Source organism: Carcharodon carcharias, chromosome 20, assembly GCF_017639515.1.
Source record: "Carcharodon carcharias isolate sCarCar2 chromosome 20, sCarCar2.pri, whole genome shotgun sequence".
Classification (NCBI taxonomy): Eukaryota; Metazoa; Chordata; class Chondrichthyes; order Lamniformes; family Lamnidae; genus Carcharodon; species Carcharodon carcharias.
The window spans coordinates 43749818-43774232 of NC_054486.1; the positions used below are offsets into that span (position 1 = coordinate 43749818).

General features: G+C 42.5%; 1 protein-coding gene across 1 annotated transcript in view; it reads left to right on the top strand.

Moving 5' to 3' along the window:
• The window catches only part of LOC121292274 (neuronal PAS domain-containing protein 3), a 1542391-nt gene that overhangs the window by 781196 nt on the left and 736780 nt on the right, over positions 1-24415 (top strand). The window contains exon 4 of the mRNA XM_041214104.1: positions 517-599. Within this exon, the coding sequence (XP_041070038.1) occupies positions 517-599 (83 nt within the window). The remainder of the gene's footprint in view (positions 1-516; positions 600-24415) is intronic.

Sequence of the window (24415 nt, forward strand, 5' to 3'; positions counted from 1 at the left end):
AAAATTTAGAAGAATTAAAACCACTTCTAACTTCTGGGATCTCCCCCCACCCACACGGGACTCCTCCCTCAACACTCCCAGACCTGACCGGACACCCTCCCCAGCACAAGACTCACTTCTGAATATAGTACATTTTCTTCTGTTTTCTAATCATTAGGTTACATGATAGGTAAGAACGAGGTAGTACATTCAGCCATTCAGCTTATCTGTGCTGTGAAACCTACAATTTGCTCCAAAAACAGAATCCAGTTATTTCTAACATAATTCGAAGTTTGTTTGTCTTCACTGAATTAATTTGATCATTCTGTGAGTGTTTCTAGTAAAAAAGTCAACAGGACCATAAAGCAAGGCGCTTTATATTCCTGCTGACTTATTTTGCCATAATTTATGAAGAGATGAATATATCCCATAATGTTTCAGAAAATTAAAATAGAAACATTAATGTCTATAACCTGGGGATATTTACAGTAGTTTGATTAAACCTTTGAATAATTACTGTTTTCCTCTTATATTTAGCTTTAGGAGCACAACGCAGAAGGAGTCCAAGCTCCATGGCCATTAATGTGTTTGAACAGAATTTGGGAAGTCATATTCTACAGGTAAGTGACACAATGAACTATGATTATTTACTCATGTTACTGATAATGGTTCATTCATTCATTGGAGATTAGTCAGTTTCTTGAAAACCTGTTATCAAAGAGTTAGATTCAGTACTTGTATTTTCTATTGACCTGGCATAATTTGAACGTTTGCTACCATTATTTTATTTTGACAAATAATTATTGGCTTCTGGTGAAAGCACAGCAGATATTCTTATGGTAAGGACTGGATGCCTTTGAGTTCTCATAACATTTATTGCAAATGTCTAATATGTGTTGCCTGGTTACCACATATTTTAAAGAAACATTTAATGAATACATTTTTGTTAATTCTTAAAAAGCTTTGATTAATGATGAGAAACAACAAAACTTACTTTTTATGAAGCACATTCCAGGGCGCTTAAAAAAAGTGGTATCATTAAAACATTTTTGACAAAGCCATAGAAGGAGAAATCAGGAAAGATGAACAAATATTTGATCAAAGAGGTAGGTTTTTAGTTGTATCTTAAAAGAGAAGACAGAGACAGAGAGAGAGAGAATTCCAGAAAATAGGGCCAAGGCAGCTGAAAGCAAGAAGCCAATAATGGAGCAAATAAAAAAGAGACAATAAGATAATAAATAACAAAGACTAAAATTGGAGGAGTGCAGAGATCTTGAAAGCTTGGAGGGCTAGAGAGAGATAGGGAGGGATGAGGCTATGGAGAAATTTTAAAATAAGGATGACAATTTTCAGTTTGAAGCACTGTAATTTGGGGAGCCAGTTAGTGTCAGCAAGCACAGTGGTGATGACTGAATGAGAATTGGAACAAGTTAAGATACGGGGAGCAGAGGTTTAGATGAAGACATATTTATGTAGGGTGAAAGATGGGAAGCTGACAAGAAGAGCTTTGGAACAGTCAAGGCTAAGAATATAGAGGCATTATAGAGGGTGCAGAGAAGATTTACAAGGATGATACTTGAAATGTGTGGGCATACATATCAGGAAAGGATTGATAGAGTGGGTCTCCACCTGAAAAAAGAAGGTTAGGGGTGACTGAATAGCTATCTTAAAGATCATGAAAGTGGATGCAGATAGAATGTTTCCTCTTGAGGGAAGAACCTAACTAAAAGCCACCAACACAACATAGTCACAAAGAAATCCAATAGGGAATTCTATTTGCTCAAATTTACCCAAAGGTAGAGTGAGAATGTGAAACTCCCTACTATAGGGATTGGTTGAAGTTAATAGTGTTTAAGGGAAATCTAGACCAGCATTGGGAATATGATAAATGATGAAAAAAGATGATGAAAAATGGGAAAAGGCTCAAGTGGTGCATAAACATGGACTGGTTGGACCAAATGGCTTCTCTGTGCTGTAAATCCTATATAACAAAGGCATGGATGAGGCAGTAGATGAGCTGATGGAGGGTCAGAGACAAGTCGTGTTATGGTAGGTCGAAGTGGACAGTCTTAGTAATATTGCAGATATGTAATTGGAAACTCAATTCGGGTGCTGTAAATATACCACTTATCAGCTCAACCCTGGATGTTTATGTCTGGGCCATGCACAAATTTAGAAATGGTGTTTTGATTCCAAAATCCAAATTGTTAATCTAAATTATGAATAGCAATGGTCCCAGCACAGATCCTTCTGGAACACCATCAACTTCTGCCACTCCAGTTATTCCCACTCTTCACTTTCTGTCTTGAAGCCAGCTAGCAATCCATTCTGCCATTTGTCCTGACTTCACACAAGTTCTTTCATGGCATCTGAGCACCACTGGTCAGCATTTGTTGCTCATCCCTAATTGCCCTTGAACTAAATGGCTTGCTAGGCCACTACAGCAGGCAGTTAAGAGTCAATCACATTGCTGTACATCTGGAGATACATGTAGACCAGACCAAGTAAGGGCAGTGGATTCCTTCCTTAATGTTCACTTAGTGAACCAGATGGGATTTTACAGCAATCAATGATAGTGCCATTACTGAAACTAGCTTTCAATTCCAGATTTTATTTATTAATTGAATTCAATTGCAGGATTAGGACCCATGTCCAGGATATTAGCATGGGCTTCTAGTTTACTAGCGATATTACCACTAAGCCACTGCCTCCCCATTTTTAATTTGTTAGCCTATTACGAGGCACCTTAATGAAGGTCTTCTGAACATCCAGATAAATTACATCTACTGCAGTATGATTGTCGACTCTCTCTGTTACATCCTTTAAAAAGTTCTAAAAGTATGGTCAAGCAAGATTTTTCTATTTGAAATCCATGATGGCTATTCATTATTATATTTTTCATTTCTAGGAAGTCTTCTATTGTCTACTTTAGTTAGGATTCCGTTATTTTTGTACCACTGGTGTTAAGATGATTGGTCTACAATTCCATGGACGTATTCTGTCCCCCTTCTTAAACAGAGGAATTACATGAGCTATCTGCCAGTCTTCTGGCACTACACCTTTTTTCTAATGAATTATTGAACATGAGTTGTATTATCTCTGCTAGTTCTTCCCTGGGAGTTGGCTAGATGGCTAGAGTATGATATAGAACAGCAAGAATGTGGGTTCAGTTCCTATGCTGGCTGTTGTAATTCATGGAGGGCAGGCTCCTCACCCTACCCCATGCTCACAGAGTGATGCCCCTCAAGTTAAATAAAACAAACGGAGAGAGATGTTCATGGTCCTTCACTATGCTAATTACCTAGATCTCTTCCCTAGACTCTTTTAAATAAATGGATGCAATCCATATGGACCAGGATTTTATAGACTGAGATCATTTAGTTTATTCAGTACATACCTTTTTTATTTTAATGCATTATCTCATTACCCGTCTCATCATTCAATGTCATGTCTACCTGATCTACCCCCCGCAGCTCCCCCCCACCCCCCCCCCCCACCCCCCCCCCCCCACACACACACACACACACACACACACACACACACAGCAGTAAACACCTGGCAAAATAATTATAATACTTTTGGCATCTCCCTATCATTACTTGTAGTATTTTCCTGTCAATCACTTAATGGTTTTACTGCCCTCACAGCCTTTTATTTTTATTGATCTTTTTCTTGTGTTCCCTGTCCAAGATAAGGTCTGACCCACAGTGCCATGACCTCCACCATGGGTAGCACAAGGAGGCAGGTCCTGAATCCACCTTAGCCAGAATGGGGATTGAACCCTGTGTGTTTGGCACAAACTTGATCCACACTGGTCATCCAGCTAAGTGGCCACCCAAGGGGTCAGAGTTGTCGTGGCAACATACACTTATACATGCATGTTGTAGCCTGGAGAAATGGAAAGTGATGATAGACACTCCAATTTCTTCCCATCACAAAGTTGACCAGGAATCCCTCCTGCTCTCACTGCCTGCCACTGGCATATATTGGAAGGAATTACAGGTTGATCCTCAACCTTTTTGGCTGTATTATGAATGCACCTTCCTTCGTCTTCAAGTCCTAGACTGGGACTTGAACCTGAATCATCTGGCTCAGAGGCAAGGACGCTACCCATAGCACCACAAAACCTTTTTAATGATATGTAATATCCTTATTTATTATAAAATTTTTATTGTAAAATAATTTACCATTTTGTTTTATGTTCCTTGATAATTTGCAGTCCTCTACTGTCTACATACTTAAGGAATGCCTCTTTCCCAACCCTCAACTGTTCCCTTATGTATTTATTCATCCATGGAATCCCATGGAGCTGGTGTTTAGTTTGCTCTTTCCTTTTAGCAGAAATTGTTTTCCTTGCACTCTGTTGGACATTGTTTCATCTGTTTTCCATTGTTTGCCAATGTGGTTGCCCATTTTATTTTCCCAAATTCTATCCTCTGCCCTTCAAAATCAGCGTTTCTCCAATCTATTAATCTGGTTTACAGCATACGTATGTCCTTCTCTATCGTCATCTTAAAAGTGTTTTATATTATGGTCACTATTGCCTAGCTGTTCCCCTACCTTAACTACTCCTTTCTGCTCTGGTTCATTCCCCGTTACTAGATCCAATAGTGAATCTTCCCTTACTGAGCTTTTCATATATTGGTTAGAATAAAATTCTGTACGCATTGTAAGAACTCCATTTTATAACGCCTTCTTCCTGCCTCTTCTGTCCAATTAATATCAGGGTAGATGAAATCCTCCAGGATTATTATTATGTTTTTTTTTCACTCAATTCCCTACTTTGTCTGCATTTTTCTTCCTCTACCTCCCTTCCATTATTAGGTGGACTGTAGACTACACCTAGGAGCGTGGTAGCTGCATACAGGGACAGACTGCTTAATTTACTGCAATTTCATTGAATGATAAAACTGAACACTGTGCAATTATTGATGATCAGCTCCACTTCATACCTTTTGATGGAGAAAAGCTCATTGATGAAGAAGGTGAAGATAGTTGGATATATAGGATGCGGCCCTGAGAAACTCTTGCAGCAATGCCCTGTGGTTGAGATGATTGGCCTTCAACAACCATATTCCTTTGTACTATGTTTAACTCCAACCAGTGGACAGCTTCTCCCTTGACTCCTATTGGGAGGTGGTAGCGTAGTAGTATTGCTGGGGGTAATGCTCTGGGGACCTGTGTTCAAATCCCACCACAGCAGTTGATGGAATTTGAATTCAATAAAATATCTGGAATTGAAAGCCGAATGATGGCCATGAAATCATGTTGATTGTTGTAAAAATCCATCTAGTTCACTAATGTCCTTTAGGGAAGGAAATCTGCTGTCCTTACCTGGCCTGGCCTACATGTGACTCCTTACCTAGTCTGGCCTACATGTGACTCCAGACCCACAGCAATGTGGTTGACTCTGAAGTAGCCTAGTAAGCCACACAGTTCAAGAGTAATTAGGGATGGGCAATAAATGCTGGCCTAGTCAGTGATGGCCACATCCTATGAATGAATAAAAAAAATTCATTTTTGCTGGAGCTCCTTGATGCCACACTCAGACAAATGCTGTCTTGATGCCAGAGATGGTCGCTCTTATCTCACCTCAGGAATTCAGCTCGTTTGTCCATATCTCTAATTAGTTCTGGAGCCTAGTGGTCCTGAAGGATTTCAAACTGAGCATCAATGATTAGATTATTGTTTGCTCTGAGTATCCACCATCCCAGTAACTGTGCTGAAATGGGAATGGGAATTGTCAGTGGACTGTGATTTGACTTTCCAGTGTCTATACAATCAATGCAGTTAAGTGGATCTGGTAGGTACTTGTGCCAGTATCGGTACATCCTATGTCCTCTGCTAGGGCGGGATGTCAGGGAATGTAAAATGCAGTCTCTTATCACTGGAAAGTCTCATGAATTGTAAGTTAGTAAGACCACAATGGTTTGGTGGAGCTTATGAAATTGATTTCTTTATCAGAAGGTCAACTGTAAATAAGCAAGATTGCATCATCTGAAGTCTTCCAGGACATTACCCATGTGGGCCTCACTTAAACCACTTCATTTTACTGGTTGCTATTTTTTTGCCATTGTCCAGTATGGTCATAGTTCAGGAGCTGGGAACTTCAGAGGATGATGACATCCTGCTAGCCCCTTTTGCATTGCCAGGTTTTCAGAGGCAGATCAAAGGAACCTTTGATTACTCCATCTTGTATAGGAAACCTGTATTGCACAATTTTTGGGGCAGAGACTTGTTTTTTGCTGGACCTGCCCCAATTTTCATTCCCACCATTCCAGGCCCAGCGAATTCAAGGCATGCAGCTGGTCCTGTCGGAACTCAAGGCTTCAGATTACAATCAATTATCTACAAAAATGTTCAGTACAGTACTGACTGAAATAACTATATTTACTAATTGTATTGATGCTACTATAACTGCCAACTGTATGGCACTTGATTTGCAACAAATATTCAGGAAAAATGCACATTCCTGAAGGAAATAATTTTGATTTGTTATTGGTAGATGTTTATTCATAGATGTTAGCCCTTTACAATGGGAGTGTATTTTTGCTCTAGTTAGAATTCTCAGATGGAAAGTAGATTTTGTCAATTAGTAAAGACGTTTATATACTTTTCTCTTGATTGTTAAATTGTAATAAGTAATTACATGTATTATAATGTATAATATATAATGTATGTTAGAGTCCACTTGATTCTTTAATTTTTTTAACATTGTCCTTCATGATCCTCTCTGATGTATCAAGCACAGGCCAATGGAGCAAAACTGTCCTGTCGCTGTATTGACAGTCAAGCAAATGGCTGAACTGAATCTATACATTATCTGTGCACCAGTGTAGTGCACTGTTTTGTTTGAGTCCATGTGCATGTACATTTGTGAGAACTGTAAATGATTTATATATCAATTATTTGGTCTACAACTTTTTTTTAACATATTCATCAAACTACTTGTCAGGATTTTGAAATGGTGTACATCTGGTTCATAACTGTGTTCATTAGTTTATTATACTGGAAATCACTGAATAGAAGTTAAAGCACCACAAAACTGGATTGCACTCCTGTATCAAACAGGAAAATGTTATTTGTTTTCCATTGCATAAAAATACTGTCCACATTTCAAACAAATTTTGACATAAAACATATTTACAGAACGGGGTAACTGAATGGTTACAGCACAGAATGAGGTCCTTCAGCCTATTGTATCTGTGCCAGCTCTCTGCAAGAGCAAATCAGCTGGTCCCAAGCCCCCACCTTTTCACAAAGCCCTGCAAACTTTTTCTCTTCAGATAATTATCCAGTAATCGTTTCAAAGCCATGACTGTGTTTCCACCACAATCTTAGGCAGTGCATTCCAGATCCTAACTACTCGCTCCTCATGTCACCTTTTTCTCTTCTGCCATTCATCTTAATTGCATTTTGCTTAAAATTCCACTCAATCAATTACATTTTCCAATTTCTTCTTACATGCTTTTCACCTTCTTCATCTCTTGGATGTCATCTTCCATCACTTGATTTAAGGATGGCATCTACACAGGGTAGCGAGTTTCTGTCATGGGTCTTCAAGTGACTGAAAAGGCCGATTCTCGACCCAAAGATCTTTGGACAAATGGGGCAGGATGTCTACAAGATAGTGGGATCCGGAGTGCGGGATTCTTTCCTTCTTTGCCACTGCTTTGCCTCATCATTAAGGTATGTGGAATCAAAGCATGATGCAGCTTGATGGACAAGTAGTCACCATTTTGAACCATTGGTAGCCAGCTCCTCTTAGTCATTAATGTCAATGCTGCTGTACTTCAAGGAGAGCTTCAGGGTGTCTTTCAAACATTTTATTTGCCCTCCCCTGGAACACTGGCCATTTGAGACTTGAGAAAACAGGATCTGGCAGGTGGTGAAGCTTTTCAGCCATCCACATAGTGTCCAGTCCATCATAGTTGATTTTGCAGGAGTTTTGCCTGAATGTTTGTGGAGCTCGCTTCAAGAAGGAGACTAGCATTTGTTTGCTGGCCCTCCCATTGAATTCAGAGGGAGAGGCATTGCTGATGGAATTTCTCTAGCATTCTTATGTGTCAATGACACACAGCTCAAGTCTCACTGCAGCCCATGAGTGAGGTCAGGTCATCTCTTGGTAGTTCATGCCTTACATGGTTACATAGATGACAACAGTCATTATTTTGTCCAAGTGGTCATTCTTCTCATGAACTTGAGGGGTGGTGGGTTATTGAACCATGGGGATCATCATATTCAAGCTAATTCACTCCTCACCAATTTGCCAGCATCAATTACGAATTGGCAATCAGTAATAACTATGGCCAAATTTTTAACCTTCTCTAGCCTAGGGAAAGCAGAAGTCATAGTACCCTTAATGAAAAACAGGCAGGTTTATAGGTTGGCAGCCCATGTTGCAAGCAGATCATTACACTCAGGAACTTCATAGAGCAGAGCCTGGAGTATCAGAAGCCATTTGTTATTAACTTCATTGATCTCAAGATGGCTTTTGAATGCCTCCATCCGCAGTCACTCTGGTACATTGCAAGACAGTACGGCATCCTGCTGTGGTATATTAACACCTTCAAAGCTTTATACCGCGACTCCAGCTGTTGCATCAAGACCAGCATGGGCACCACAGACTCCCTCAACATTATCACAAGAGTAGGGCAAGGCTGCATTCTCTTACCATTCCTTTTCCCCTTGATTACTGATTTTATCATGAGGAAGGTGATGGTGAGTGCAGACCCTGGCATCCCATGGCAATACCACCGGTTGATGGATCTGGATCTCACAGACAACGTTGCCGTGCTGCTGAAGAATTGTGCACATGCCTACACATAACCACCATTCTTGAGAATAGCAGTGCCAAGGTTGGTCTATGTATCAGCTGTGCGAAGACCAAAACAATGATGACTGAATGGCAACAAGGCCCTTCCATTACTAACGGGCAACAGAAAATCAAGTACATTGACAACTTCACCTCCCCGTAAAGCAACATATCAAGGGAGAGAGATGCAGAGATTGATGTCCACACCAGAATCGGCAGCATCAATCTTCCAATGGCTCCACATGATCTGGGCATTCAGCATGGCCATGAAGCTGCAACTCTGCATGTCCATAGTAGCGCCAACCATAATCTATGCTAGTGAGGCATGGAAGAGGATAACACTACCTACATAAGATCCTGGGCACCACATGGAGAGACAGCATCACCAATGAAGAAGTGCTATATTGGACTGGTCAGAGGCACCTGAGGTTCATCGTAAAGGAGGGATGACTGAGGCTGGCAGGACAGGTATTTCACCCCCTGGATGTATGTCCCACCAGAGTGGCAGTAGAATAGATGCAACCAGCTAGAAGAATAAGACGGAGCTGTCCAAAGAAGACCTGGCAAATTACATTTAAGGAGGACCTCCAAGAGCAGAAAACCACTAGGACTGGAGCAAAGGAAATTGCAATGGACAGGGTATGGTGGTGGATTCTTGCTGTCCATTGTCCCACATGGAACCAGAAAAACTAAGTCTAAGTATAAGCCTAAACCTAAGGATATTTCAAACTTGTGCTCTCTGTTGCCAGTCGAAATAAAATTGCTTGACTCAGCACAGACCAGGAGTTGAACTTTATGCCTTCCTGTAGTTTGTAGATTGGCTCTCACTGTATAATGTATTTATCAATTAAGCTATTGTGAAAAGGCTTTCAACAATAGCTAGTATAAGATACAGCATTTAGGAGAACAAAGAAGTTTATGTAATTTTTGAGGGATTATCCCTGAGGGATTATTATCAGAGGATTTAACATTAACTATCACACCTGCCACAACTATAGTGGACAATTTTCAGTGGAGTAGATTTGAATATGTGTAATATACTAAGTGCATGTGGTATATAGCTGTATATCGAATTCCTTTTAAGTTGCTAGTTATTCAATAGCTGGGTAGAAACAACTTTTATTTTTATATCAATTTACCATCACTTTCATCACTTAAGTCTGACATTAATGATCACAGACACAATATTAGCATTCCTCACTCCTTCCTCCCGTATTGTAATTCACTGCAAATAGCCTGCAAGTTTTGCTAACTGGGGTTGACGATGAGACACTGCTGTATAGTTTTTATTTTGGAAAACAACACTTGTTCAACTCTAATACTAATGCAACATAGGAAAAATTTTAACCTGTTAAGGTGGATGGGTTCTGTAAGGGCAGCAGGTTAAATCAGCTGAAACTGGTGATGCATCAAGAATGTCTTCCACGTTTAATTCGAGCCAACTCTTCACTGCGCAGGAAACCCTGGTGGGACCGGTGAGTCTGTCATTTAAATATGTTAAATGGTCATTTACAGCAAGGATTCTGACTGCAACTCTGTGCATATGGGTTTCCTAAGTTTCCTGGAACTCACCAAGTAAAACAAGACAAGATGGCAGTCAGAATTGACAGACCTGAGCAATTGACAGACAAAATCTTTAAAAACTGAGTTATAACAGCTGCTTCCTTGCTTAATTGAAAGGCTTTTGCTCACAAGGCTTGTTCTGAGAATATGTTTTCACTGCTTTGGAGGTGATTTCCAGGACATTGAAGGCCATTTCTACAAGCTTATGTTTCTTGACTTTGATCTGTACTTCGCAGTTGTTGGCCTTCCAGCAATATGGAAACCATTTATGCAGTTCTACCTTGTGTTGCAAATGCAAGATTTTAAAAGATTGTTATGTTTTGGGATTGTGCCTTTAATTTAGGATAAAATGGAGGAATGAAGGGGACCATGTGGCCTGTTTGAATTTTGCTGACAACAAGCCTGGGTGTCTCGGTTATTAAAGATTAAAGGGGGTCCCCAGTTGGTTTACTGGGAAGAAAGTGCAACCTATTCACACTTGTAAACAATAACCAGAGTGGCTGAGCTGACATTGGATAATGTGTTGGTCGCCAAGTCCCAGGGAGGTGTTATGAATGTCAGGTTTGGTAAATGATTATAGGTTAACCTGTTTCTTTAATTCCAAAATAGAATGGAGTTGGGGGGTCTAGAGGATAGATAATTAGCGTTTTTACCTGGATACAAGGTATTTGGGATCCGTAGGCTAAGACGAGTACGCTGGGATTTGCTGGAGTATAAATGAACAAAATTTCTCAGTGAACCTGTTATATTCATTGAAAAGTTAACATGGCTATGTCTATTGCGAAAATGTTCCTCCAAAGGGAGGACTTGTCTTTGAATGCCTTTCAACAGTTAACAAAGGTTAATTTGAGGGTGATAGCAAAAAAGTTGGAAATAGATTTAGAAGTAGGCACCTAGAAGATAGAAATAGTGGAAATATTGGCTCAAAAACTGAACCTTGAGGAAGAAAAATATAATCCACAAAAAACACAGATTGAGTTGGATTCAGTTGGAAATGATACAAATGGAATTCAAGAAAGAAAGGAAAATGAAATGACTTGAATTCGAAAGAGGAGAAAAACATGAGAAGACTTGAACTTAAGTTCCAAAGAGAAAAAAAAATAGAAAGGGAAAATTGCAAAAAGAGGGGAAAGCCAGAAAATTTGAGCTGGACAGAGAAAGGCTTTGATTACATGAACAGGGGAGAGCAAGCAGACTTGACAATGAATCAACTTTAATTCTGGTTTTGATTTGACAAGGGATATTCGCTTAGTGCTTAAATTTAATGGGGAAGGAGCCGAAAAGCATTTGAGAAAATTGGTTCAAAGTTACAATGGCCAAGAGAAATTTGGATGATTTTATTACAGAATGTTTTGGTAGGGAAAGTGTTGGAGGTTTATTAGACCCTTTCAGATGAACAATCTGCAGATTATGATACGGTTAAGACTGTTGTGCTTAATGCCTACAAGCTAGATCTAGAAGCTTAGACAAATGCTTAGAAATCTGAGGAAGGGACAGAAATCAGACTAATTACCACTAATTACCATGAGGGATATAGCAGAAATGAAAATAGTGATGCTTCTCAGAGTAGTAAGAAAAGACACTGTGGGAGATAGGTATGATTCAAGGGTCCAGCTCGCTACTTTTGCCATAAGGTCGGGCATGTAAAAGTAGATAGCTGGAAATTAAAAATTAAAAAGGAGTAATCATATCCTAACTATCCAATTCATCAGACTGTCTTGATTTTCCCAACTCCCATCATCTTCGTGAACCTCTGAAGGTAAAACATGATCTATATGTACAAATCTAACCCTTCCACTACCAAACATCTCGACCAAATATGTGCAAGGACCACATATTTCCACAACTCTTCCTGGTAGCCCCTTCAACCATTTTTATTCTTAACTCTGACCTTCTAGTTCAACTTCAGGCTTCTTTCTCTCACTCTACCCCTATCATGACTCTTTTTCTGCCTTTATTTTTTCTCCTCTACTGGCTGTGCTAAACGTGGCTTCAGCAATGAAACCTTGTTCTAGGCTGAACTCTCAGAAACAATTCAGTTGGCATTTTGCTGATAGTAGTGTGAGGTATGTTACAATAAATAAACAAAAATTTTGCCAGTTTGTGATACAACAACAACTGACATTTCTTACAATTTAGATCTAACTTCTTAACAAAAGCACACTTAACAATTTGTACTGTGTGCTCTGCCATTCCATTTGAAGCAAGACGATACAGTGGAACTCTAATGTGTTTTACCCCATTCATTCTCTTGAATTTTACAAACTCTTCTGAACAAAACTGAGGTTTGTTGTCAGACAAAATTTCCTCTGGGAACCCATAAGCAGCAAACAAACTACGCAAAATATCTAGAGTTTTCTAGTTGTTTGTTTTATCAGAAGCCTCTCAAACCATTTTGAATGGTTAACTATCATGATGATTACCTATGGCGCTTCAAATTCATCCAAGTCTATGTGCAGCCTCTGCCAACTCCAGCTTGCCATTTCCATGATTGCAAAGGTACCAATGGTGGCTTCTTTTCTACTACTTGACATATTCTGTACTACTTCACTGTGTCCTCTGTGTCCTTATCTAACCTTGGCCACCAAAGATAACTCCCCGTTAGACTCTTTGTCAAACTCATCCCTGTGTTGATCATGTAGATCACATAACAACAGCAATCAGTAGTTTTCAGGAATTACAACTCTAGCTCCTCACATAACACAACCTTGATCAGCTGACAACTCATTCTTACATATAAAAAAATTGCCTGATTTCTACATCCAATATCTGTATTGGCCATCCATTTGCGATGTAATCATACACTCTTGCCAATATGGAGTCCTTACACACTGTTGTCATCTGCTATGATGCGTAAAGAGAAAAATACATCTTAACTGTTGAGCTCTACCTCTGATGGGGATTGTAATTAGACATTACATTGGCATTACAATGATCTCTGACTATCTATTTTTTATAACCAGCAGAAAGCAAAGCCCATCTCTGCATTTGGATGCAGCCCAAGTGAGCAATGGAGATGTTAGATTCAAAATAAGCATCAGTGATTTATGATCAGTTTTGATTGTGAAACTATCACTACACAAATATCATGAAATCTTCTTGCTCCAAAAATCAAAAATGACGCTTTATGTTCTATCTGAGCATAATTTTGCTCACTGGTGTTGAGGTTGCGTGAGACAAATGCAGTGGGCTTCTACTCACCACTATCCAACACATGAGAGATCGCAGCAATGACTCCAAATTCAGAGGCATCACATGTTAGTTTAACCTTTTTAGATACTTCATTGACATTTACATTTCGGTGATGATTTTTCATCTTTTGTGGGGAGGTGTTAGCAATGTGAGGTTTTATAAGATTGTTATGTTTTGGGACTGTACTTTAATTTAGGGTAAAATGGAGGAATGAATGGGGATCATGTGACCTGTTCTGAATTCAGCTGACAACATGTCTGGGTGGCTTTATTGTTAAAGGTTAAAGGCGGATGGAGGGGGTGGGAGTGGTGGTGGTGTGTGGTGGGAAGGTTGTTTTACTGGGAAGAAGGTGGAAGATATCCATGCCTGTAAACAATGACCAGAGCAGCTGTGCTGACGATGGATAGACTGTTAGTCTTCAAGTCTCTGGAGGTGTTAAAGATGTTAGGTTTCATAACCATTTATACACTAAACTGTCTATTTAATTTCAAGATAGAATGACGTTGGGGGGTCTAGAGGATAGCTAATTAGCATTTCTGCCTGCATACAAGGCAAATGTGATTCATGTTGCTATAGAGGTGGGCTTTGAGAGGTAGAGTCCATGGGAAGCCATTGTTGGATCAGGTTACAGGTTTTCCTAAAAATATCACTGAACCTCACAAACAGGGTCAATTTGTTAGAATCTGAGAGAGAGAGAGAGAGGCAGCAAATCTCTATTGTTCATCACACAAAATGCTGGTGGGAGCTAATACCCGCATTGAAGAGACCGTGGTCATGAAAGTTTAAATGAATCTGGAATATTCACCCAGTTTTGGCTAGAGGGAGGGATCTCCAGGCTACCCTACAATGTGGAAGTAAGTTTAGTGATTAGATTTTATTCTACTGGAAAAGGCAACAAGGAGCTTAGAATTATTTTGGACTGGTTCCAGGAACATGAAGTGTCCATCTAAGGGACAGTGTAAAGTATTACTGTGGGGGGGGATTTTTCAGTCATTTACAATGTTAGCTGGTTACGTTTTCTACAATTTAGGGTATAAGTTGCTTACTGAAATAGTGGGCAGAAATTTCAGTGCCTGTTGGCATTGGGCGTCATGGCGGGCATGAGTGGACAATATGCCATTGTGAAACCAGCCCGCCTGTCAATGGAGGACCGCCTTTCTCGCCACTGGACTTTGGGAACTTCATTTTAATACATCTGCATATCATTATAAGCCCTGCTGTCCAGAATCATCCACCCACACTGGATCATCTGGGCACATCGGCATCCAATCACGCCGATGTGTTTCACAACTGTACATCAGTAATGTTCACCTGGCCTGCTGCACTTCACTTGGGACTGCGATATTTGTTTGCCTACCTTTCTTCGGGCACCACTCGTGGTCATTAGCGCCAGGCATCACAGGCAGAATCACATCACTTTCAAGTGGGCTCACAGGCAGGTCACGACCTACCAGACCAGCCATATGGCGAGAATGGCTTTTTAATGGCTGAAGGGCTAGGGCTTGCTTGGGGAAGGGGGAGAAGTGGCCTCAGGCAAGGGAAGAGGCTGCAGGGAGTGGGCTGCACTGGGGAATGAGGGTATCCCAGGGCATGTGTGGGGACACATGTCGACCTGTGCAAGTGGCCTCAAGATGATGAGGGCTGAGGAGACAGTCTCCAGCAGAGATGAAACCAGACGGTGATGTGAGGGCTAGTGTGAGAGAATAAGTGCGATGTCCCTTGAGCTGGCAGTGAGTGAGATGCCAGTAAATGTGTGATGGCCTTGTGAGTATGTGTATTTAGAATGGTGAGATGGTTGCCTTAACCTGCCGGCATGGATAAGATCATTGATCTACTTTCAGCACTGGATGGCCGACGTCTTGTATGCAGCATTGGCACTGACCACCTCTGCCACTGCCTCCCAAGCCCACTTGATGAGACTGATTGGTCTCCTGTGGGGGTAGGAAACATTGTGACGGGCCTCCAAGGTATCCAGAAGGCGCCCCAGGGATGAGTCATTGAACCAGGGCTGTGGGGGGCGGGGGGGTGGGGAGGGAGAGGGCATGCACTCTTCTTGGCTTTTGGGGTATGTCTTTACTGGTGCCCTCCTGGGGTGCAAGCATTGAGAATTGTGCGTGCAGCTGCGGTTTAAATATGGTGCCCTGTGTGAGGAAGCGGCGAGATAACAGTGTGGTGGGCAAATCGGAGGCCATCTGCCAGTGGGACAGTGTGTTTCTTGTGGTTGTATAATTAATAAGGCAGGAATGGGATGATATGGCGTGAAAAGCCGCCATTGCAAAATGTCCTTTCTCCTGCCCACTACTGCACTTAGTGCAAATCTTGGATGATTCCATCCAGTGTTTAGTTGGGTTACTTTTAGTTTGTGTGTTGCAGTGAAAGTCTTAAAACTTGAAACCTTGTCGTGTGATCCTTTCAGCCATTTACAGGAAATCAAATTTATTTTTTTTAAATTATTGGTCTTTCTGGTGATCTTAACACTTAAGACATCATGTTGCTTGAAAGGTCAGAGGGGATAAGCACAGAGCTCCATCTCGCAGGCGCTCAAACACACCGTATACAAGTAGAGGATTAGCTTCCAGACATGACTGAACAGCAGTGCCTCAGAAGACCTAGACTTTTCGGTCAGGTGGTTTCTGGCAGATGTAACATTGAGAAAATTATCAGTCATGTCTGAGTAAGATAACCAGGAAATGTTGCTTTGATGCCTAATTCTGTATCAGTCAAGATTCCCGCAGGTGTTCGTACCTCCAAATTGAGTCAGTGGGCAGCTCCTTGAAGGCTACCCTCTAAGGACATGGCTGATGACATCTCCAAACACCCATACCGTGACTCCCAAGAAAGTTACAGAGCTCCATCTCGCAGGAGCTCAAACACACCAGATACAAGTAGAGGATTAGCTTCCAGACATGAATGAACCCCATGGCTGATGACATCTCTGAACACCCATACTGTTGATGCCCAGGAAAGGTACAACAGAGCACAAGAGCCACCATTGATCAAGCAATCAGGATACTGAAGAGGTGATTCAACTGTCTGGACGGACATGGGGGCACTCTCTAGTATTCACCAGCAAAGATTTCCAGAACAAGGACTGTTATTCCTGGAGGAAGTGGTGATGAGCGCTCTACATCTTCGGAAAAAGGAGGAGCAGCAGCCTTATGTGGTGAGGGCGCCTGTATCCATTCACTTAGTTGCCAAGTATGTCCAGAACAAACTGACTCAGGCATGCTTAATCTAATCAGAAGCATTACAGCCATCTGACATAACAATTCTGCACCCACTGTGTGTTAATTGTTCGTTAATTATATTGCTAAAGATACACAGGTGATGGGCATTGTTTGATTAAGGACAGAGAGAACATATAAAGAAAGTCAGCTGGGGCAATCTGTTGGTAGGAGGCAGAGATCTGTAATGCTGCATTCTGTGAATAAACCATGTTACTCTCGATTTCTGGTATGTAACTTATGCCTTCTACTGTGAAGATAGGCACAAAATATCTGTTCAATATCTCTGAAATTTCCCAATGATAATTTATCTTGTCTCTGCTTCCAAGGGACCACATTTACTTTAGCTACTCTCTTCCTTTTTATATTCTTGTAAGAGCACTTGTAACCTGTTTTTATATTCATGGTTATTCTACTCTCATATTCTATTTTTTAACAATTATTTTGGAGACTGGTTTCTCCAACACCTAATCATCAGATTTACTACTATTCTTTGCAACATTAAAAGCCTCTAATTTTAAGATAACACTATCCATAGCCTCCTTTGTAAGCCATAGCTGGATCTTTCTTGCTGAGCTTTTGTTTTTCAATGGAAAATATTTTTGTTGAACATTTTGAATTGCTTCTTTAAATGTTTTTCACTGTTTATTCACTGCCATACCTTTTAGTCTATTTACGCAATCAATCTTAGCCAGCTCTCCCCTCATGCCTGTGTAACTGCCTTTGTGAAAGTTTACAACTCTTATTTGTAATTGAAGTATGTCGCTTTCAAACTTAAGGTGGAATCGTCCCAGATTTGCACTAAGTGCAGTAGCAGATGGGTAAGACAATTCACGTCGTGTTGTCCCAAACCTGTTGCATTAATTATGCATTCCCAGGAAACATGCCATTACCATGGCAGATGGGCCCTCATTCGCGCACCACATCATCACCTCGCCGCTTCATCACACCGGGCACCATATTTAAAGTCCAACCATATGCACACCTCTCAGTGCTTCCAGCCCATAACTGCTGCATGGACGACAGGATGACCTTGAAAGGCAAAAAGACTGCAGCCCCCAGGTATAATGACGCATCTCTCGAGCACCTTTTGGATGCTGTGGAGGCCCTCCATGATGTCCTCTACCCCTGCTGTGCACACCCTGCAAAGAGTACAGCCACCCAGTGCTGCAACAGGATGAATGGTTGCATCCATTCCACCAAAGTAACTCACTCTTCTCATTACTCAAACGCACACACTCTCAAACCCATCACATCCACAGGGATCTCACACCTCAAGAGACAACACCACTAACTTTCCACACAGCCTCACATCTCCATCAGGGTCATATACTCTGAAGCTCGTGTCCATAGCTCTGCTCACCACACAAACATTCCATGCAGTGTCATACGTCCTGCTCACACTCACTCCATCTGTTTCCATGCAGGAGAAGCCTGCTCACAACAGCAGGGAGATGTCCCAGCCCAGGAGTGGAGTGACCCACATTAGGCCCCTCACTCACTTTGATGAGCATGCAATCGTGCTGACTGATAAGGATGTGGACCCTGCCTGCGGCAATGGTGAGGTCGGTGGTGAACCCCACCTGAGGATATTGCATCACATCATCCCTCTCTCAACACAACTGAGCGCTCTCTGTCCTGCTTTTCACTCTGCTGCCATGCACTAATTATTTCTACTTTGGTTCACCAGCAGCTGTGCCAAGCGACCAACACCCTCAGCCAGCCAGTCCCTCAGCTCCACCTATGCCCTCACCTCCAGCCAAGAGGACACCTCCTTCATTGAGGAGCTGGAAATAAGGAGCCTGGAAGACCCGTCACCACAGTGCTTACCCGCAACCTCTTCCAGCACAGACACACACACCTCGGTGGGACCTAGATCTAGAGCAAGCTCAGGTTCACAATCTGGTGGCCACTGCATGGACACATGTCTGACGCAGGAGGAGGCAGGTTCAGCCAAACTCCCCGGGTCTCGGAGGACTGCTGTGGATAAGGCATCTGTGAGATCCAAGACAGATGATGAGCCTCTGGATTTGGCCTTCCAACTTATCCTGGAGAGTCAGCAGAAGGTGAGGGAACATCTTGCAGAGCCGTTGCAAGCCCTCAACAGAGTGGCATGTAAGTTGAAGGAGTGCGCCCACTGCTCTGATGAAGTGGTGCCCATATGTGCATTTATGGAGGTCTCCATGGGGAAGATGGTGGACACCATGGAGACCCTGGTCCAGCAAAATGTGGAGATGTGTGCAGACTAGCACTCCATCACAGGAGCCATGGGTGAGTTCCTGCAATGGCAACACGAGGGAAACAGAGCAACTCGACATCCCATCAGGTGTTCCTTCCCCTCAAGGAGTCAGGCTGGGGCCCCCGAGCATGCAAAGGGAGGAGGAGTGGCAGCTGGACACCCCTGGGTCATCCACTCAGGAATTCCAGAGGCTGCCCTCTCCCTCTGAGTCCCATTTGCCTGGGAGCCCCTCAACCTCATCTTCTGTCACCGCAGAGGGAGCAGCTGGCCAATGAGTGATTCTGGAGGGAGAAGTGTGTGTGTGGCATGGTCTTTCGGAGCCTTGTGCAAGCACTCTCCCACGCTCACGGATCCTTCATGTTTCACACTCACCTTAAATGTCCTGAGCATTTTCAGTGCTGCCTGCTGGGCTTCATTTTCAGTTGTCCAACTGAGCTGACCTGCATCTCTGCCCACCCAATGTTCACGCTCCCATGCAGCACCTGATCTCATCCACCATGACTGTCGTTTCACTTTCAATTTCGACAGCATGGTCTGGATTCATTTTTTCATAAACTCCCTGTCTTTTGCCCTCCTTCAGTCATCCATTTCCTTTCCCCCGTCACAGTTGAGCCCCTGGCATCACCTTCCACCTCCCCTCCGTAACTTACCAGTTGAAACACTTTTCCTTCGGGAATGCCCAGTTGAACTTGCATGTTCCCTTCTTTCCCGAAAATCCGACCCCAACCACATTAATCTCTCTGACCTCCTCCTTCCCATCCCCAGGGCCTGTATCTGCCCCGAGTCCTCATCAACCATCCTTGTTATCCCTTCTACCGCTCCTGTTGAACCTGCACCCTCCCACCCTACTGCCTCGGCCATTCTCACCATTCCCTCATACCATGCCCACCCTCAGTTCGCTCCCCAGGAGGCAGTCATGGACCCATCAGACCCCTGCCTTGCACATTTATCTGGACATGCCCCCTCTGGATCCTTCCCTCCCCGCCACACTGGAACCCCTTCCCCCCCGCTTAGTCCCTCCTCCTTTCTGACTTCCTCAGACACCCCCACTTCTTCCACCACCCTTGGTCCTTTCCCCCCGATTCCTTCCTCCAGCCTTACTCCTTCCGCCTTCCTGAATCCAAACATGCTCACTCTTCCTCCAGCTTTATTCCTTCCCAGTTCCCGACTCCTTCCTTCACCCTTACTTCTTCCTCCACCCTTACTCCCTCCCCTATCCACACTCCTTCTTCCCCCTGAGCCCCTTCCCCTCTCCGCACTCCTTACCCCCTCCGAACACCTTCCCTTACACCTTCCACCCCTATTACTTGTATCACTCCACTTGCCATTTTCTCCTCCCCTCCTCACCCCTTACTCCCTCCCCATCCCAACCTTACTCCACTGACACCTTCATGTCCCCCTCTCAACCTCACCCTGACACCTTCATTACCCCCCAATTTCACCCCTCATACCTTCGTTCCCCTCCCTCCACCGCACCGCAACCTCAACCCCCCTGACTCCTTCATTCCGCCCTCCAAGGGCTGGTCTTATAATGATATGCTGACGTATTAGGATGAGGTTCCCGATGTCTGATGGCTGGGTACGTGGCCCACCATCGACAGGCTGAGCGGATGATCGCAAACCAGTTACACAGTATTATGAAACTGATTTTTGGCCTTCTCACCATATTGTCCACTCACGCCACTGAAAACGCCCAACATCAGCTGGCTTGGACGATTCTGTCCATATTATGATCACTATTTCCAAATGGATCCTTTACTATGAAATCACTAATTTACCGTGTTTTGTTACACAATAGGAGATCTAAAATAGCTTAATCTCTTTGATGGTCCCGGGGGGGGGGGGGTCATAAAGGAGGTAACTGCCTCCTCCCCTGCCCCCCCACCCTTACCCATCACCAGCCTACGCAATGAAAGCTGCCAAGCTTCACACATGGTATGGGCCTCTGCCTGCCAAGGGAAAAATTGCAGCAAGGGCAGAGAGTGGCTCTTGTGGTCATTAATTAGCCATTTCAGGCCCTTAATTAGCCCATGGGTGGGCAGGGCACCTGGTGCCTCCCCACCCCACATAAAATTTCAGGCCAGGGCAGGCAGTAGGTGCCAGGAATGGTGCCTATGACATTGTGCCAATTTTATGCCCCTGCCTGTCTGACAACTGCTCCTGGGGAACATAAAATTCTGTCCATGTCTCTGTAATTGTGACTAGATCTAACCTATTTATGTCTATTTGTGCCACTAGTTTGTCTATTTAATTGCAGATGCTTTGCACATTCAAATAAAGAGCCATTCATTTTTTACTCCTATCCCGTAAATGAATCTTACTTGCTGATGCACTATTACTATTAGATACTGTGTTTCTATTGTCTCGACTTTTCTCTTTGGATTTCTAATTCTATCTTCACCTGAACCCTCTTCCCACCCTGTTAGTTAAAAGCCCTATCCACATCCATAATCATATGATTCGCTAGGACACTGGTTCCAGCCCGTTTTAAGTGAAGCTCATCCCAACAGAACAGTTCCCTCTTTCGTAAGTACTGGTGTCAGTGTCCCATGAATTGAAACTCCTTCTTCCAGCACCATTCTTGAGTTATGCATTTAATTCGCTAATCTGCTTGACCCTGTGCTAATTGACTCAGGTAACAATTCAGAGATGATCACTTTTGAGGTTCTGCATTTTAATTTGAACCCTAATTCCTCAAACTCTCTCAAGAGAACATCAGTCCTAGTTCTACCTATTTCATTGGTTCCTACATGGACCACAACTGCTGGATCCTCCCCCTCCCACTCCAAGTTTGTCTCCAGCCACAAGGACCTGTACACTGGCACTGGGCAGGCAACACAAACTTTGGAAACTACTGGTCACTGCTTCAGAGAACAATATCTATTCCCCTGGTTATAGTGCCCCTATCAGTAAGCCACCTTTACCTGTTGGCCACAGTCAAGGGCTGAAGCTCCTTCATCACTACATACTGGCTACCAGACCTGCCTGACTCACAATTACACACTCCTGTCCCTGACCATTGATCAGCTGTAAAGTTCTACCCAACCTAAGGTGCCTCCTGAATCAAAGTATCCAGGTAACTCTCCCCCTCCCTCGTTCTCCACAGTGCCTGCTTCTTGGCCTCCAACTCAGCAACTCTGAGACCAAGTTGTTCAAGCTGTAGATACATACCACAGATATGGTTGTTTGGAACTGCAATGCATTCCACAGATTCCCACAAGTTGCAGCACACTGCCATCCCTACCAAGCAGTAACTAGGGAAATCACTGGTATCAGTGGCATGAGTACAAGGTTTGTGACAGGGCCTGCCTCTGCTTTGGAGTGGTTGAACTTGTTATCAGTCCAAAGCATAACTTTTAATAGGTATCCGCACATGTTTATGGTCTCCATGGGAAATTAAGAAAGAGTTTTTCCTTTGTTTATATAACTAATGAAACTTTGTATTCCCAACAAAGCTAAGAGTAATGGAACTCTAATGTTAACTGTTAAATGGTGAAGGATATTGATGTCTGAGAAGGTCCAGAGATGGACCACCAGAATTAAGCAAAGTCTTAGGGCTCATAGTTACTAGGAACATAGACTTCAAAAGGGATTTCGCTGTGATCTTTAAATAATGAATGGGATTGTGTCTATTTTAATGGATAGATTATTTCAGCTAGATAAGGAAAGAAGGGCTTAAGGGGACATTAGTATAAAATAAGAAACCATAGATTTAGATTAGAGGCCAGGAGATACTTATCTTTGCAGAGATATTGACCTCTGGATTAGGTTGCCAGAACATGTAAAGAAAATTTCAAAAGAGAGTTGGAACTGGAAGACATCTTGATTTATAGAAGGTAGGCAGGCTAGTAATGGCTAATGTTATCAGTGCTGCAGTCTCCCAGCCTTGCTATAATTGCCTCTGAGAGTCTGGAAAAATTTCCCAGAGCTTTTTTCTAATTGATCTAAGGTTTATTTCCTGTGTTTTTGTTTTCATCACCTATTACATTGGGGTGCCAGGCAAATTGTGGACATAATCTGCATCAATGGCAGGTGTAGAGGGTATCATTTCTGTATGAGCAGGCTGGATAGACCAGTTTATTTTGTTCTTTTTTATGCATTCTAAATTACATTTTAATGAGTTGAGACATGTTATAAGATTCATTATTTTAAATTAATCTATCCAATTTATATTGAAATAAATAAAGGTAGCAATACAAAATTAAAATTCAGAATTAATTTTCTAATGTTATATGTTGACCCAGATAATTTGACAACATCTTGGAAGGTTTTAACTAAATTACTGGCATATCCACAAAAATTCCTATTTCCCTATGTGGCCGACAAATTATGTAAGTTTTCAATTCTCACACTGTGATGCTGACTAAAGGTTAATATTACCACAATAATAAAATGCAATTTTGCTTGCTTTACAATTTTTTTTCTATTCTGTCCTTTGTTTCCCTATGTTCACTCTTGCTCTGGCTCCAAAGACTGATTCTATATCCAATGTTATGATTAGGTGAGGAAGGGTCGAATGGCTACCCTCTTTTCCTACTTCCCATTTGATCGCAACAGTTTTTTTTAAAGGATATCCTTGCCAATTCAGTGAGTGTTTAACTGTTTATGTGCTGTAACCTTAAAGAACACAATCAGACAGGTTTTCTTCACAAAAAGAAAAGAGGATACCTTATATTGTACTAAACCTGGAATAAGTAAAAAAATGCTCTGACTTTTGCAAACATACACTCAAAGTTCACACAAGCACAAATAGTTTACAGAGTGGGGAAGGATAGATTAATCAAATTAGAGTCTAGAGAAATAAAAAGGATATAGGGCAGAATTTTCTGCCTGTTGGGCAGGCGGGCCACACCCAATCTCTGGCGGACAGGGAGCCGATCCCCGCTAGAGAGGTGGGCCCTGCCACCATTTTACGTGGGTGGGCTAATTAAGGCCGGCCAGCATGCGTATGAAAGAGCACGCATCTCCCTGAGGCTAAGTGCTGCCTCAAGGAGATTGCTTACACTTTGAAAAATATGAAAAACAGAAAAAAAAAATTCCCTAACATGTCCCCATCATGTGACAATGTCACATGAAATGGGACATGTTCATAATTTACATAATAACTTTATTAAACTTTTTAAAACCCTACAAGAAACCTCATCCTGCTGGTGGATGAGGTTTCACGTTTTATCTATTGGCCGCTGGGGCTCCTGGCCTGCCCGTCCACCTTAAGGTTGGACAGGCAGGTCCTTTAATTGTATAATTGATCCTGTCAGTGGCCTCAATTGGCTATTGACAGGTCGGCAGGCCGCAGCTGATTTTGCTACGGGCCCGCCTTCCTGAAAATTTAAATAGGTCGCAATGACGTTGGGTGTTCCGCCCGACAGCATCCCGTGTCATTTTATGCGTCGGTGAGTGGGC